At 37.7% G+C, this 18,193-nt stretch overlaps 1 protein-coding gene across 7 annotated transcripts in view; it reads right to left on the minus strand.

The window, feature by feature from the left end:
* The window catches only part of LOC117934131 (DNA (cytosine-5)-methyltransferase CMT2-like), a 45,719-nt gene that overhangs the window by 5,651 nt on the left and 21,875 nt on the right, over positions 1-18,193 (minus strand). For all 7 annotated transcript variants that reach the window (XR_004654421.1, XR_004654422.1, XR_004654423.1 and 4 more), the window contains exons 7-15: positions 14,241-14,446; positions 14,068-14,133; positions 13,733-13,975; positions 11,290-11,348; positions 11,148-11,214; positions 5,142-5,471; positions 4,999-5,067; positions 4,834-4,920; positions 4,667-4,754 (exon numbers count right to left, since the gene is read on the minus strand). Coding sequence is in view for 4 of the 7 variants with exons in the window: in XM_034855764.1 (XP_034711655.1) it covers positions 4,667-4,754; positions 4,834-4,920; positions 4,999-5,067; positions 5,142-5,471; positions 11,148-11,214; positions 11,290-11,348; positions 13,733-13,975; positions 14,068-14,133; positions 14,241-14,446 (1,215 nt within the window). In the remaining 3 variants the exon portion in view is untranslated. The remainder of the gene's footprint in view (positions 1-4,666; positions 4,755-4,833; positions 4,921-4,998; positions 5,068-5,141; positions 5,472-11,147; positions 11,215-11,289; positions 11,349-13,732; positions 13,976-14,067; positions 14,134-14,240; positions 14,447-18,193) is intronic.

The raw sequence follows: 18,193 nt of genomic DNA on the forward strand, positions 1-18,193 counted from the left end.
GAGTTAATCCCCCCCTAAAGAGAGGTGCTTTCTAAGTAAGGCTAATCTTCCATTTGTATCCTTTTTGTGTTGAAGAGTACCCCAAGAAGCTGCACTTTACAACTCTAGGATCCAACTTCCCTGGCAAATGTTGTTGGATATGCATATATGAGACACATCCTGAAAACCTTTGGTGGTAAAGAGCCAACTCCTGGGAAATTTGGGAACCAGGGAGTGAAAATTTTAACTAGTGTCTGAAATTCAAGAACTCTTGTTGGCATTCTATTTATCACATAAGCTTGAGTTAGAATAGCTTCTCCCCTGTAGCTTTTAAGTACTTTCATTTGAGAAAAGAGAGGGCAAGCTATCTGTAGTAGGGGCTGATTTTTCCTTTCAGTCATCCCATTTTGTTATGAGATGTCAACAACACATGATGAGTAGTGTTCTAGTATAATCATCTATGAAGGTAACAAACTAGAGTCCCCAAAATATTAGTAATATGAGAAAGTCTCCAAATGTATGAATGAATCAAACTAAATGGACGCACAATTTATGTGTCTTTTATTGTAAGACTCAAACAATGTTTTTTAGTAAGAACATATGACTCAATGAAATTTTACAAGCATTATTGTTTGCAAACAAGGAAGGAAATAACTCTTTCAACAAAGAAAATGGTGGTTGTCTCAAATGGTTGTGCCAAAGAAAAATATAATCAGAATTGTTAAGACCTAAGATACCATTCCTCCAATCAGCCTCTAAGTAGTAAAGTCCATCTCTCAACTAAACATGCCCAATCATCCTCCTCGTCATATCATCTTGAAAGTAACAACCAGAAGAAGTGAACATAATAGTACAATTCAAATCTCTTGGATTTTTCCAATTGACAATAGGTCATAAGGCAAATTTGGGACATGGAGAATAGAATTCAAGGACAAAGTAGGAGTAGTCTTCACAATTCCTTAACCAACCATTGAGGAGAGTGACCCATCAACCACTTTTTTTGTTTGTCTTCTTGAACATGGTAAATATCTTGAAAAAAAGTTCAAAGACTTGTAATATGGTTTGAAGCACCTCAATCTATGATCCAAATGTTCGAATAATTTTGAAAGACAACAAGGCCTTTATACCCAAGTGAACCACGGAACAAGAACTGAAAATTGGAGATGTGTTTGCATGCTTGCCCTCAAGTTGGTTCAACAACTTCTTGAGCCTTTGGGTATCAACTTTGCTAAATTCAAATGAGCCCTGGTTATCCTCTGAGTTGGTTCGATGAGTCCCTTCATGTTTTGTTGACTAATTTCCACCCTTTCCTCCAAGTCTTCCTGTCCCTTTGTGGTCCGAAGGAAGGTTTCCTATAAAGTTTCTAGGAAGAAGTATCCCTAGTGTGTCTCGACTTTTGACAATAATAACACCACTATTTGCCTTTGTCTACTTCCTGTCATCTAGATTATAGTTCCCAGCATTGCTAGAGGATTTTGAAGGTGCAATTGCCGAATTTTCAGGAGGCTGCTTGTCTTTCCAAGCATCACACTTTTCTGAATCTCTTCCCCACAGTCAAAGGCAAATACATCACTCAAAGATGGAAGTGGCTCTTTCCCAAGGATTTGACCACAAGCCAGATCATAATCTTGATTGAATCCCATCAGAAACTCAAAGATCCGTTCTCTTTTTGGCCAATCTTTGAGTTTTCTAGTATCAGCTGCAGATTTATTACAATATCATCATACAGAGCTAATTCAAGCCATAAACCTTTGAGATTATTGTAATACTCAGTCATAGATGCAGTCCCCTGTTTAGTATTAATAGTTTAGGGCTTTAATTCATCAAGTTAGACAGCAATGCCTACCTTGGAGTAAGTTTGTGTGACTCCCTCATAGACCTTCTTAGTTATAGTGAGAAGGAGATTGATTTTTCTTGTTTCTGGTTTCATTGTGTGAAGAAGACATGACATTACCATTGAATTTTCTACTTCTCAGGTCTCATGTTTAGGATCTTCCTGCACTAAGGTGGTCGGTGTGGTAAGGCAAATGCCGGTGTTGTTGCTGTCCTTATCACATATTTCATTTTTCCTTAGCTTTTCAAAAACAGTTTAGCAGACTAGGACCACTCCATGAAATTCATTTTGTTAAGTTTTGTGGTAGTAATTGGGAGAGTGGGGTTATCACTACAGATAGAACCTTGGTTGATGGGATTTGGGTTTCGGGTGGTTGAAGTAATGGAGGATTCAGACATCCTTTGTAAAACTAGTTAAAAAATGTAGATAACAATTTAAAGACGGGCTATATAGGCCACGATAGGCATTGATATTGAAGGCTGAAAACCCTAGAAGTTTGCCACGAATGCAAACACAGAAAGAGAGCTGCAATGGAGGACCAAGACAAGATTAGGTTAACCTAATCCACTTTGATACCATGCAGTGAATATCTATATATATATATATGTATGTATGTATGTATAGAAAGAGAGAGAGAGAGAAAATACAATAAAAAATTATTCCTACAACATACAATCAGGAAATTACCTATTCTAGGGTTGGGCTGTAAGTAAAGCGAGGGTGTTGGTTTTTTGTCTATCCCTCCTTTTTTTTGGCCTTGTATACATTGTATATACTTTTGGCACTCTTTGGCCCTTTTAATACAATTGCTTAACTTATAAAAAATAAATAAATAAATAAATCATGCATTAAATTATGGGTCAGCTTTACAAGAATAGGAAACTAAATAATATACAAATTCATGAGATATTTATCAACTTTCCCATCAATGGGGAATTAGCCCATGATCTAGGATATTTATCAACTTTCCTATAAGGAAAGAATCAACCCAAGATCTTCAACAGTTACTAAGTCATTGACATACAAGTTGACTACAAATACAAGTAACAGAAACATAGGTGATAAGAAGTGCTTGGTGGTGGGAAAGCCAATGTCATCATCAAGATGTACCAAAGTCTGTTGAACCCCCTTTTTTTTTTTTATAGGTAAATGGAAATTGTATTAAAAAAGTACACACAATGTATATAAAGCAACAAAAACCATAAGGGGCGAATACACAAAAACAACCACACCCTACAGGGAACCTAGTCAATCCACAAAATCTAACAATGATATGGACCCATCCCCGATGTACAATCTAATCCAATCCCAAAATAAATACAAAACAAAACTTTTAATTGCTTCGTCCAAACTTTCACAATTCTCAAAGGTTCTCCTATTTCTCTCCCTCCGAATGGAATAAAAAAGGCATAAAGGAACAACTTTCCAAGCCTTTTTCCTTTTTTTTTTTTGCCAACTAAGGAGTCGTCCCAACTCAAGAGCACCCCTCTCACTAAAGAGTGCATCACCCACTGTACATTAAAAAAATAAAAAACCAGCCGCCACAACATGCGAGCTTTCGGACGGTGCAAGACAATATGATCACTAGTCTCTTCTTCTACTTTGCACATATAGCATCTGTTAGGCATCCTCCATCCCCTATTTCTGAGCTGATCTTGAGTTAATATCTTAGCTCAAGTTGCTTCCCAGGCAAAGAAGCTAGCTCTTATAGGAGCCAAAGAAATCCAAACAATGTTATGAGGGAAAGGCTCCACTCTCCTACTTCCCAAGGAGGAGTAAAAGGACTTAACTGAAAAAACACCATTTTTTGTCTCCATCCAAACCTTAACATCATCAGTACCCAAAGAGATGGAGTGATCATGCAACCTCCCAAAAAAGGCATCTACTTCTTCCAAAGTCTGTATGAACCTCTAGGCTTATGGTCGCCACAGGCAGGTGAATTAGCATCAAACCTGCGTGTTAAAGGTGACACCTTCTAGAGGGCATAGGAAGTCATCAGGCCATAACTATTTTCAAGGAACATTCTCCTTTTTCTGCTTAGTTTCACCAAGAGATAGAATAGGAAAGCCCCCCCGCTCAACATATATCATCGGCTGATATCCACATTTCATGGACTTTGAAGGTACTTAGAATTTACTTGGAGATGATGTAGCATAGAGAGAAAAATGCAAATAGTGAGCATGCAAGATGGCATTAAAATAGCTATGCATTGGAGCCTAGAGGTAGGATGCACCTAGCTGCCATCTTAGTAAAGAAATGGCTAAATCCCATGTGGCACTAAATCCCTAGACAAGCAACATTCTGTGATTGACCAAGCCACAATGACATCCACAACTCATAAATTAGGCACATGGTGCAAAAAGATTGGGACATCCGTAATCTGCAAGAATTGGACATCAAAACCAAGATCTGCTCAATCAATGAGCATGTTTACTACCGTGTAGCAAGATGTGCCATGTATTACAATATGAGCAGGTCATTTATCCTTCTTCTAACTTCTCAATCCAAGTTGCTAAGTATATATTCCAATAATACAAGACTATCAAATCACTACAATGAATACCTAATTCTAGAAAAATAGCCTTCTCAGTTTTTCTTTAAGTGGCCAGAAACTAAGATAATTGAAGTGCCTGCACTTGGTACCTATTGTCCAAGATAAATAAAATAAATTAATAAACAGCACATTGTCCAAATGAAAAAAATAAAATAAAATAAAACAAAGCAACCGTCATGAAAGAGAAATAATGATCCATGTAAGAACATTTCCTATATTTAGGAAGCTATGAAACTCAAGTTTGATAACAATTCAAAATTAGCTCCATGTTTTATCGTATGGAAGATAAACCAGCTTACCCCATTTAGTTGCTCTGATATATTTTTGGAACTCAGTTTCAGGCGGCTTTCTATATGACATTTGTTCACGAGTTTCATTATTTGAGACCTGAAGTAACACCTTTTATTAGAAATACTTAATTTTTAAAAGATCATGACACCAGAAAAGGAGGAGATAGTGAGATTACTGGGGGAAGATCAGCAATAGCATCACCAAGAACAAGAGCTTTTTCTAAATCTGGAGATTGACCTTCATCATAAGCCACAATGTTACGCTGCAATATGGAAAAGAATTAACTTTGGCAGCTATTTAGTTGGTCTCAATTTGAATGTACAAGAACACAAATCAGCACCTCAAATGCAGTTGGAGCCCCATATTTTAAAATCACATCATGTGTAGGAAGTGCAAACTGAGGTAATCTCTGCAAACCAAAGGAGCAATCATGAAGATGTTTGTCATACCATTTTGAAACATAAAACAAGGGTACTAGCTTGCCTCATCTGGATGAGCCCCCCAAAAGAAAACGCGTAACCGGTATTGTGGAAGACCATAACAACCAGCAGCCATAATTCCAAGTCTTGCTTGGTAATTCATACAAACCAAACGACTTAAGGCATATCTCCCCACAGAACCCTTGGCAAATTGCAAAATGTCAACCACATTTTCCATCAAAACATACTTGGGCTTTAAAAAATTCACTATATCCATGAAGACTATGATTTGACGATTTCTTTCATCATCAAATGGGGAATCTGCATTTCTATGGCGGTTATAGCCGCTAATGCCTTGGCATGGAGGTCCCCCACAAATAACATCAGCATCTCCCTGCAATATATTGATTCACTAAGAAACATAAGTTATCAGAGCAAGCATCATCACAAAAGGCAATAATTTATTACATGGACAGAGATGAATGACAACACATAATATGTAATACGGGAATCATTTTTCCTAGCAAAAGATAAGCTAATATTTGCTAAAACATCCTAAAACTGAGATGGATTTCAGTTCTTCCATTCCTCTAAGAAATGTACACAATATATTACAATCTAAATTAACCTTCTAGGAAAAAAAGGAAACACTGCTACCTCTTTACAACATATCCTAATTACAGCAGAATCCTAGGGATGCAAAGTAATTCTTAGTCAAATACACAGTTACACAATTCCCATTGTCTAATTTTTACTTAAAAAAGTGTCCATTGATCTACACATGTTTAGATTTATAGTAGTGAATGGGGTTTTGAGCTATGCTTATGGTTGCTTTATTATCGTAGTAAAGCCTCATAGGATCTTGAACTTTGACTTTCATATCTGTAAGCACTACTTTTAACCATAGTAGCTCGCAAACCTTGTGTGCCATGGCCAGCAATTCAGCTTCCACACTTGACTGTGCCACGACCAATTGCTTCTTGCTCCTCCAAGTGACTAAATTTTTCCCTAATAGCATACAATATCCTATTGTAGACCTCTTATCAATGAGGGAACGTGCCCAATCCGCATCTGTGTAGGCTTTTAGCTGTAGATCAACATGGTTGTGGTACATTACTCCTTTGCCAGGAACTGCTTTGAGGCACTTGAGAATTCTATGTACAACTTCCAAGTGGAACTATAACGGTGAGTGCATGAACTGACTCACAACACGAACCAGGTATGAAATGTTGGGTCTAGTGTGTGATAGATAAATTAGTTTCTCTACCATCCTTTGATATGTCCCTCTATCTACAACTGCTCTTTCCTTTTTCTTCCCTAGCTTGTGGTTGACTTTAATTGGTGTCCCAATAGGCTTACAACCCAAAAAACTTGCCTCCTCAAGTAGATCTAGTACATATTTTTGTTAGAAATAAATATCCCCTGTTTTGACCTTGCAACTTCAATTCCTAGAAAGTATCAAAGACTTCCAAGGTCTTTAATTTCAAATTCGTTTGCAAGATATGCGCTCAGTTTACCAATTTCTTTCAAATCATCTCCAATTACAACAATATCATCAATGTAAACAATTAGAGTTGTTATCTTGCCTTGAGTAGAATGTTTGATGGATAGAGTGTGGTCTCCTTAGATTTACCGATATCCCTTTTTGGTTATTGACTTGGCAAATCTTTCAAACAATGTCCCTAGAGATCGTTTCAGTCTGCATAGGAACTTTTTGAGTTGGCACACCTTATTTTCCCTTGTCTTGTGTGTGAACTCAGGTGGAACATCCATATACACCTCCTCTTCCAAGTCTCCATGCAAGAAAGCATTTTTTACATCAAATTGTTATAGAGACAGTTTGAGTTGGCTGCAAGTTATAGAATTCCCATTGGTGCAAATGGGATCATTTCTATTTGTATTATATCTTTTGTTTTTTCTATATTTTGAATGGTTTCTGGAAACAATAGAGTGCACATGGAAAGACAGTTCCTTGTCGAGCTTAGCCTACCAAACACTTACCCGCTGCTCCAACAGCTCACTAAGCTGACAGAGCCACCGTTATCCTTACTTTTCTGCGGCCCCCTCCTATTTTCTATAGCCATAAGCTATGGCAGCTCCAACTCGCAACCACAGGGGTCCACCCTGCAATGCAAGGCCAGATTGGGCTCAGTGATCTAAGCAGTCAACCTAGTATATTTAAGTGTATCCCTTTGCTATAAACCTTGCCTTGAACCTTTCCAATGTACCATCAACTCTATAGTTGACACCCAACTGTTCTTTTCCCCTTTGATAGACTCACCATCTCCCACGTATTGCTTTTTTCAAGGCCCTTATTTCTTCTTTCATAGCTTCCTTCCATGGTTCCATACTTATAGCCTCTTGAACATTTTTTGGAATTTAATGGCTGGCTAATCTAGTGGTTAAGGCACAGAATTGCTGTGAGAGTTTCTGTAAAGAAATAAACTAAGAAATAGAGTGAATAGTGCAGGACTGAGTCCCTTTGTTGAGTGCAATAGGCAAATCAAGTCATTGGTATTATTGGAAAACTAATTACCTCCTTCAATACCTATTTCAGAGTCAAGGATTGGTTCATTTGAAGTAACAACAGACTGTCTTTTTCTAGAATACACATTGAGAATAGGTGGCTTAGAACTCTCAGCTTCTACAGGAATTAAAGTGCTGAAAGAAATACCAGACAGTTTTTCACCATTATGATTCAACACAATAGTAAGGGCAAGGATAGAAACAAGGATGATTGTTTTTGGAAGAGTATTAAATTCAGCATGGTCAGAATTGTTTTGCCACTAACTTGAGGAGTTATTCTAACCAGAATGGTCAGAATAATTTAAAAAACCCCACCATCTATCTTCCATATTACTCTTGTCTCCTTGAAGATGGGTGTTCCCATAGAATGGTTGATCTTCCACAAAGGTCACATCCCTTGTAACATACTATTTTCAAGTTGGTGGATGATAACACTTGTATCCCTTTTTTTTTTAAAGGAATACCTGGAAAAAAGCAGTGAAAGGGTCTAGGATCAAGTTTCCCTCTCAAGTAGCCGTGGATATGTACATAAGGTACAATTCGAAAATTTTTGGAGGTAGTTCCCCAATCACTTGAAAAATTGGAAAAAAGAGTATTAAGTCTTTCTATTGGGGTGTTGTAATCAAGAATCTTAGAAGGCATCCTATTTATTAAATAGGTAGTTCTCAAATGCCATCCTCGTATAATGTTTTTAGCACATCCATTTCAAATAGAAACGCACAAACTATTCTAATAAGTGCATGTTTTTCCTTTCAAAAACCTCATTTTGTTAGCGTATATCTACACAAGAGGAATGATGGATGTGAAAAAACCAATTTTCCCAAAAGCTTAAGTTTGTAGGATTTAGGGCCACAATGTATATCATGCGATTTAATACCCTCTCACATGCAACCCCATACAGGCATGTAAAGAGACACAGGTGTAGGCAAACAACTACAATCAACCTCTTTTTGGCTTACTCAACAAATTAGAGAAATAAATATATGGTAGTGAGGTTGAATGACCTCCCACAAAACGAGGTTATGACACCATGTTGAACAAATAATTTTCTTAATAGCTTAGGTTTATAAGATTCGGATCTACAATGTATATCATGCACTTTGATTGAAGTACTCACTCCCATTATCAATTTGGAGAGTACACATTTTGGTCCCAAATTAGTTTTGAATAAGATTGTGGATGATAGGAAATATAAATGTGACTTCTAATTTAGATTTCATAAGATAAACCCATGTAGAATGAGTACAATCACCCATAAATGTAACAAACTACCGGGTACTAGAACTATTCTGTAATATGGGAAGGACCCCACACATCGGAGTGAATCAAACTAAATGGAGAAGTATTCATAGAACTACAAATTTGAAATGGATGGTGTTCAGCAAGAGTGCAATTTTCACAATGAAATCCATTAATAGAAATATTCTCAAATAAAGATGGAAAGTTTTTTCAAAGTAGGAAAAAAGGGGTGGCCAAGGCGTCTATGCCAAAGCCAAATTTTATTTATTTTAGGTGAAGTAATGACTAAGCCCTGAGGTGTAGAATAATCCTCTTCCCAACTACTATCTAGGTAATACAACTCGTCTCTTAGTTTAGCATGTCTAATCCTCCTCCTTGTCACAGAGTCCTGAAAGACACAGCCAGTGGCCATAAAAATCATGAAATAGTGTAAATCTTTGGTGAGTTTACCATAGACAAGAGGTTGTAGGTCAAGTTGGGGACATGGAGAACAAAGTTTAGGATTAGGTTTAGTGTTGTTTTTATTTTTCCTTTACCACCTACGGGGGAAAATTATTCATCTACAACCTTTTTTTTTTTTGTTTTCTGGAACATGTAGAATAGGTTGAAAATAGTGTTGAAAAATTGGTCATATGCTCTAAAGCACATGAATCAATGATCTGGGTGTGAGAGCAATTTATTTTTTAGGAGTTTAGGGCAAAAATATTACATGTCTAGTCACTAAACAAGAACTTATGGTTAGATTTTCCAATTCTAGCAAAAAAAATTCAACTTCTCCACATCTTTACTAAGAAAATTCTCCTATGAGTCTTCCACAATAGTTGTTTGATGGGCTTGTGCAAATCGTGCAGCTTGATTCCCTTGTTTTCACTAGAATTGAACCCCTTGTTCCCGAGCTAAGACTTTTCATTAAGCATCCAACACATCTCTCTCGTGTAAAGAATTACTAAGAAAATTCTCCTATGAGTCTTCCACAATAGTTGTTTGATGGGCTTGTGCAAATCGTGCAGCTTGATTCCCTTGTTTTCACTAGAATTGAACCCCTTGTTCCCGAGCTAAGACTTTCCATTAAGCATCCAACACATCTCTCTCGTGTAAAGAATTATTATAATAATTGCACCACATCTTATCCTTGTCCACATTCTTTTTCCCAATAGTTTTTTAAGTAGAAATTGCAGAGCTCTCTGTGATTGGGAGTTTGTTTTCAGGCGTCCTAAGCATCATACCTTTGAAGCATTATACCTTTGCATTCTTCTTCCCCTTGAACATAGGCAAATAGATCACTAATGGAAGGAAGAGGATTTTTGCCTAAGACTCTACCACTTATTTCCTCAAACTCCAGATTAGGACCAACAAGGAAATAAAAAGTCCTTTTTCTTTCAATCATATCTCCCAGATTTTTTGTGTCATTTGCACACTCCATTTCCACATCATGATACAAATCTAATTCAAGCTAAAACCCTTTGAGAAGATTAAGATAATCTATGTCAAATCAATTATCTTGTTTGTTGTTAGCAATTTGCTTCTTCAAGTCGTATAACTAATCACCAACTCCCCTCTTTGAGTAAGACAACATGATGGCCTCCCAAATCTCCGTTGTAGTTGTCAACAAAAGATAAGTGTAGCTAATCTCCAACTACATGACGTGTAGAAGCCAAAACATAACCATTGAATTTTTAGCTTCCCAATGTTCATACTTAGGGTCATCGATTGACGGTGGTGGTGATGTTCTTAAAATATACTTCATTTTCCTTTTGGATTTCATGACAATCTGGACAAATTGGGACCATTCCATGAAATTCCCATTCAATTGGAACATGGTGATTTGATGAGTGGGGTTCAACTTAGAGGGATGAACAAGTGGTTCAACAATGGCATTCCTGGGAGTGATTTTTCCAGAGGTCTCTGACATCTTCAAGTATAGTAATGATGAACATAGATTTAGGAAAGGAAAAAATGACGATGAATGCCAAGAACAAATGAAGGATAAAAATTTCAGGCTTCAACCTTGTCTGATACCATGAAAACTGAGATGGGTTTCACTTCTTTCATTCCTATGAGAAATGTACATAATATATTACAAACTAGGTTAACCTTCTAGGAAAAAAAAGGAAACACTACTACTTATTTACAGCATATCCTAATTACAGCAGAATCCTAGGGATACAAAGTAATTCTTAGTCAAATACACAACCATACAATTCTATTTTAGGAAAAATAAATATTCTCAAACACAATCTCAACCATAATCCCAAGATTATATCAGTAGAATATTTCAACACATCCCATACAAATAAATCCTTACCGGACGCGGTAATATCTTTGCTTTAAACCCCTTCAGTACAAAATCTCGTATCAGATCCTGGCATTTACTAATCAATACACTTACAATAAGTAGTATGCCTTACTTAAAGCAAAAAATTCATAGCATATGGGAGATAGCATACCTCAACCCTTCAATTGGCTCCCATGTATCCTCACTTGGACCATGACCCGCCCAACGTGCCTAAACAAAATGAACATGATAGAATAAGAATTACAAAATCCTTATCACAGTTTTATTTCATGTCAAATCTGGAAGTTGTCTAAAATTGCCCACATGCCTACCAAATATATTGATCATATTATGAATGCATTGGTGAAGGATTTTTTTGTTAAAATAAAATCAGTTGTGGATAGTAAGCATGCGGCCCCTTGGTCATGCAGCCCAGAGGCCTTTTGTCAGCCCCTTGGTCAGGAGAACCTTGAGATCCCTTCTATCAGCCCCTCAAACTAAGCATGCGGCCCAGAGGCCTCATGGGGCAGCACCTTGACCCCATGTGCAGCCTACGAACAAAGCAAGGTGCAATAAGTGAGTTGGATACCTCAGAAGCATGCACAAGCTGTTGGCATGTATAGACAGCAACAACGCACAAGCATGCATGAGCAGCGCACCTGCATAGGCATCATGCCTTCATGAGGTGTAACCTGTGGGCACAATGACACAAAGTATGTGGGAACTAAGGATGAGTGCCATGGCCAAAGGCAACATGCTGCAGCATGGGACAACCACAACTTCGGCAACAAGGCTTTGCGAGAAGCATTAGTCTAGCACGCGCACAGACTTACCCAAAGACATGTAGCAGCAGCATACTGCTCATGTGCAGGCTGACTTGAGATATGCAGGTTGGCTGCATGGCACAAGTGGGACTGACTCAAGTTAAGCATGGGCAGACTTGAGGTAGGCTATGAGAGAGATGTCTTGGCATTGGGGCGAGCCCAAGCAAGATGTGATGCTCCATGGACCAGGAGCATGGTTGGTTGATGCATTATATATATGAGCAAGACTTTGAGTTAGAGTAGGAGTCAAAGTCCCACTCCATGGCTAGCTGATGCGCAAGACTTCGAGTTCGAGTAGGAGTCAGACTCCTACTCCAAGAAGAATCTGTTCAACTTGGTGTGGTAACATAGAGGCAAATTGAATCTAGAGAGAGTTGGACTAGGATTCAAGTGTTGGTTCCCTAGTAGGATTGGATAGCTGGTGCATCCACCCTATATATAGAGGGCCTGCATGCCTTCAGAAAGGCAAGTGAACTACCCATTGTATGTGGGAGTCCTTACGAGACGAGTTCCTTGTCAGAGCAATAACATACAAGTTGGGGAGAGCCCTATAAACCTCTTGTCTTTCATGGGATTAGTGCTTGCATGCAATCTCATGTGAGTTTGGTGGGTTGGCTTAGAAGGCATATAAGCGCCACAGACGCAAAAACTTGGTGCCTGAATTTCATGTTTGTGACACCTTCCAGGGCAGAAATGCTTAGATCTGCCCTTCCAAATGTAGAATGGAATTCATTTTATAAAGACTCAAAGTGTAGTAGTTGTTATTAATGAGGCACTAATTCACTAGTATTAACATGTGGCCCTTAAACATTGGTGAGATTTTGTGTGTTCTTGTCTTACCAAACCTATATCATTAAACCAATGACAAATACCTAATGGTAGGAAGGTGGAGCCCACTACTAAGATGCACTAATGTAGGACATTGGAAGCAGATTTTTAGGAAGATATGAGTATGAGTAAGAAGAAAATTTAGATGAGAAAAAAAATAAAAATAAAATAAAATCAGTAAGCAAGGAATAGAAATTAGATGAAGAATATAAAAAGGTAAAGAAAGAAAGAAAAAAAAAAGTTCCAAATTTTCTAAACAAGTCTAAATAACAATAATAATGGCCTTTCCTTTGATGTATGCACTCCTATTTTTATAAGCTATTAACGAATCATAAATAGAATAAATATACTAAATTGATAATAATATAACACCTATTTTGATAAGAATATGAATCCTAATTTGACATTAATACAAATCCCTCTTACTTTCTACACCTATAATAAACTTGAAATTGGTGGTCTTGATCTCCATCAAGTATCCTAAGGCCGAAAGGGCTCAACTATGAGGAGTTGTGAGTGTGATATTGCTTAAGAAGGTCAGGATCAAGCCGCCAAAACTCAACATTTGTAATCTATGTTGCATTTGAAACTGGATCATCTATCCATTGACACCCACCATGGAAAGATCCAATAACCTCATCATCAGGCATATCTTCTATTTGCTTCCTATGTGTCTACTAAAATGGTGGAGGTTTAGGAACCTTTAAAGATATCTATACCCATAGAGACACATCTGATAAAATAAGAGGCTTGAATTAAGATTCATATCATGTCATGAGCCAAGTAAATATGCACAAGGGCCAAGTTCATGAATAATATGAAAAGTTAACGAAGTTGACAATTTTGCATCAATTTCTCTTCAGGTTTCAGACAGATTTAGGCTTATTCAAACTTCAGATAAAAGAACAAATGCCACCTATGTCATATGTTATCGTCCTTAGATCAATGGTCTAGGACACTTACTTGAAACTTTAGCCCATGCTTGCCAGAATTGGTAGGATCACCATAGCAAATATCTATTAGGCTGGCAACCTCAAATTCACCCGATGGACTCTTATTGCCGGTCTTTGAATTTACTTTAGCTGCTCTCAAGACCCTAGAATTCACTTTTGGTGATTCTTGAACATCCTTGACCACATACCGTTTGCAAAGTTTGTCCCATTCCTTTAATAGGTCAAGGAAATCCTCAGCAGATTCATTTCTGATCTGTAAAAACAGAATAATAGGCATAGTCTCTCCAACAAGTTATTGCTACAATTAACTTGGTCAATATTCCAGAAATGTGGAGGCATACTAACTTGTGTCTCCGGATGATTTAACTTCAAGCTTTCGCATGCTGATTTATTAATGTCAAGGGCCCACCTCTATTAAAATAAGTTAAATTGTCATCACAAGATTCACAACTTAAAAGACATAGGTAAAAATCATAAAGAACACAACAAAATTAAACATTTTGTTTTTGATGGTTTACCGTCACAAGATCTACACCAGAGAGTTTAGCACCAAGGCACAGTCCAGTTGACATCCCACCACAACCAGAATAAATATCTAATAGTGCTAGCTCTGGTTTATATGGTTTATGACTAGACATTCTGTTGAACTCAGGCTTAATACCATTCATATGAACAGTCTTCAGGCAAGCAGATGTGGATAAATTAGTCCTATCTGCAGAATTATCTAAAACAACAAAGAGAACTAGATTAAGTACATCAACAGCTTCCAGAGGAGGTTTCAGTATATATTTTGGACAATGCAAAAGAGGAAAAGCCAAGGTACTAAACATTGTGATCTATATGAAACAAGGAACTGATGCTTAGGAATTTATACAATAAGAAAAAAAACATAAAAATTTTGCTAAGAATTCATTATATAAACAAAATCAATCATTTAAAAGATACCGAGAGCAGTGGGGTTTAAAGATATGAAGCTGCCCATTATCCAGGTGAACTTCAGATATTTGACGTAATCATGGAGAAGGTGAAGGGCCAAGCTGAGAGCAACATTGTCACAAGAGGAAGGAGCTACATGAGGTGGGTTAAAATTTGGAACAGAGGGAACAGCAAGTTGACTGAATGTTGGACATGAAATGGACATTGGAGGAGGCTTACTTTGAAGAACTGAGGGTCTGCAATAGGTGGTACAGAGCAGAGACAAGCAAGAATAAAGCATAGAGGTGTCTCCCAATTCTAGTGTTGACAAAAGGCCCAAGGGGTATCTCATTATCATTCCTCAAGATTTTGACATAAAGGGGTGGCTCCCACGACATTCTAGCTCATCCAGATTGTTTTGGGGGACACATTAGTTCTCATGATAAATCAAGACAAAAGCACACTTCCAGTCATCAATGTAAGTTGAGCAAAATTCTTGGAGGGCTAGCACTTTAGATTATTGGATTAGCCCCTCTTGAATTTGGGTCTTCCCTTTGTGTGCGTGTGTGTGTGAGGGGAGGTGGGTGGGTTAGATGTGGACAAGGTGTATGGGTGGGAAATCCTAAAGACATTAGGAATCTCAAAAAATTAGATCCCTCACCAGGTGTTAAAATAAACTTTAGGCAATCTTGTTTGCCTCATATCCTTACCTATTTTCTGGTATGTATTCTAGATTATGATCAAAATTGATTCTATTAGTGATAGATGGAAGGCAAGAGAAACCGCCTTATTAAACCAGACTAAGCATGTAGGTTAAATAGGGAAAGGAATTTATGATTAGGGAGTATTTCCTTAAGGAATATAGCTTTTTTAGGGAAGTGGCTATGGAGACTTCTTGGGGAGAGAATTATTTCAAAACATAAGGTCATCAAGAGTATCTATGGTCAAACTCTAAGTATAGGTAAAAAAAATGGCAAATACTTCCTAAATTTACAAAATCTAATCAAAACAAAAGGTGGATAAACTTTTTCTAATAAATTAAGGGGACCTATACATTGATATAGTAGAACATGAAACTGTACAAGGAAAAGTGAACTCAACACTCCATGGGGTTTAAAACATCTCCTACAAAAAGAAACCAAAGCATTGCTCCTCTCTTTGCTATTTTAGCCCTTTTGATCTACATATCAAATTCCAATTGAGTTGAATAACATTGAGAGGAATATGCTTGAAAACTATAGTTGTAAGGCCCAAAAAGAGGAAGAGAAATAAATTGGGTTCTATAAGGTCTCTAAAGTCCTACACTTGTCTTTAAAAATCCTTATATTTCTTTTCCACCATACTATCCAAATCGGTATAGGATAAGTAACTTGCCATAGAACTTTGTCTTTAATAGTATTCCCCAAATACCTAAACGAAAAGGTCATTATATCAGTTATTTTCCCAAATGACATAGTCCTAAGGCCACTGGATAGTGCAAACAAATGATCAATTGATTTTCTGCTCTCATGCACAAAGTGCAATGATCAAGACTAAGGGCTTTGAAAAGTCTTCTCATATGTACCAAATCATTGGTGTTAACCTTTTTTTTTTATTATTATTAGAGATGCTAACCTTCTTATTAGCCACTAGCTAAGCAAAGGCCTTGACCTTTGATAGGGCTTTAGATTTCCATATGAATTTTGTTGGAGAGAAATGAACTAAAGTTGATAGATTAGATGAGGCTAAGAAGAAAGATTTTGCCGTAAATAAGTCTGAAGAAGATAATGACCAAACTCTCTAATCTTCTCTATTCATTTCCAAAAGTCTAATTAGACTCAAAACGGAAGCCAAGTTGCACTCAAAGTCTCTAAATCAAAAACCAACTCTGTGTCTAAGCATTACAATCAAAATATCATAATTAGGCTTGAAGAAAATAAGTCCCAATCAAGTCCTAATAATAGCACTACAAAAACTTGTTTAATGTTTGATGGCAATGCTACATAGGAAGACTTCATTTGAAAGCAGTTCAAGTCACTTTGGTTTCTAGTAGGGTGGTTCTATTTATCATGTTTGTGCTGTTACTGATTGGACTATTGCACTAATGCAAGTTTTAGGTTCGGTAACTCCTTTCTATGATATGTCAGCCTTTCTAGATCCCTTCTTTGTATGGTACTCAATTAACATGTCTTTGGTTTTGCTTTGGCTTTAAGTACATCATATGCATCCAAAAAACATTGTTTATCCCAAGTTTCTTTTAACTCTAACCACAAAGCAATAGGCCAAATGAGAGAAAGAAGAAATGAGGAGAAAGCATCTTATGGTGGAAGGATAGTTCTCAAGGTTCTCCTTGATCTCATCTTATATACTAACTCATATAGAATAAAACACTCTCAATTACATCAAGGAACATCTTTTTTTATATAGGTAAAAGCAAAAACATTAAAAGCATAAGAAAAGGTGCACTAGGTACATATGGAGTATACAAGGAACACCAAAAAGCAAAAGAAGGACAAGAGACATCCAACCATCCCACAACAAGGGGCCTTAGACAAAGACAAAGCCCTGTGAGACAAAGAAGCAAGCTCCCAAACTACATAACCTAGTCCAATATCCACAACACCTTGCTTCACCAAGGCCCCTTGCAAAACAAACCAAACTACAAAAACCTTACAAGCAATAGATAGAAACTCTTCTTCTCCACCTTTCAACCCCTCGTCTTAACACTAGCTAGGCCACTTAGAGGCTGACTTCCACCCATTCTTCCTACATCTTCTCCCTTTTCCACCTAACTGATTAAAATTATCGAAGCACTCCAACTTTTGAAGTTCCCTTTTAGCATGAGAGGCCGAGGAAGGCTTTCTCTTGACACTCGATCCCACCACTTTGCGACCCTTTCTAACTTCTAGCTTTCTTAAAAGACACTCAACTTCTTTCTTGAAACCTTCCACCAGCAACCCCAAAAACTCACTGAAGGAGACAAACTTCTAGAATGACAGATCGTTGAGACTATTGTCAAACCCAACAACCTTCCCACCCTCCAAGTCTTTACTAGGTCGGCCCTCCTTTGAAAAATCCCCTTCACCGCACAAAGGATGGCCCGCTCCTTTGGCGTCGTGAGAAAGAGCCCTTAGGGAAACTGAACCCATACCCTTGTTAGGAACCAAACCCTCAAGCCCATCGCAATCACCCTTACCTTCAACAGAACACCCTTTGATTTGCTCTCTCTGTCGACCAAGGCCATTAGCCAAATCCAGCAAAACACCCCCCTCTTTGATCAAAGAAGAAGAAACAGCCTAAGTGGAAGGTTTTCTCCCCACCCCCAACTCAAGAGATGAAAACTTACCATCATAACCAACCGAAAAGCCATCCACTTCCACCAAAAGTGTGGTATCTGTAGAAGGTGACCCTACCTCAAGGCTTTGAGCCTTTTGACAAGCTACACAAGTTTGGAAAGAGACCTTGGGGAACCCTAACCTCATCAGTCGACGAAGTCGGCCTCTTAATAGCACTACTAGGACCACTACCACCCAGGCGCAAAGAGCCAAGAGGGCTTGAGACTTCACCCACGAACCCA

This window comes from Vitis riparia, chromosome 16 (genome assembly GCF_004353265.1).
Source record: "Vitis riparia cultivar Riparia Gloire de Montpellier isolate 1030 chromosome 16, EGFV_Vit.rip_1.0, whole genome shotgun sequence".
NCBI lineage: Eukaryota > Viridiplantae > Streptophyta > Magnoliopsida > Vitales > Vitaceae > Vitis > Vitis riparia.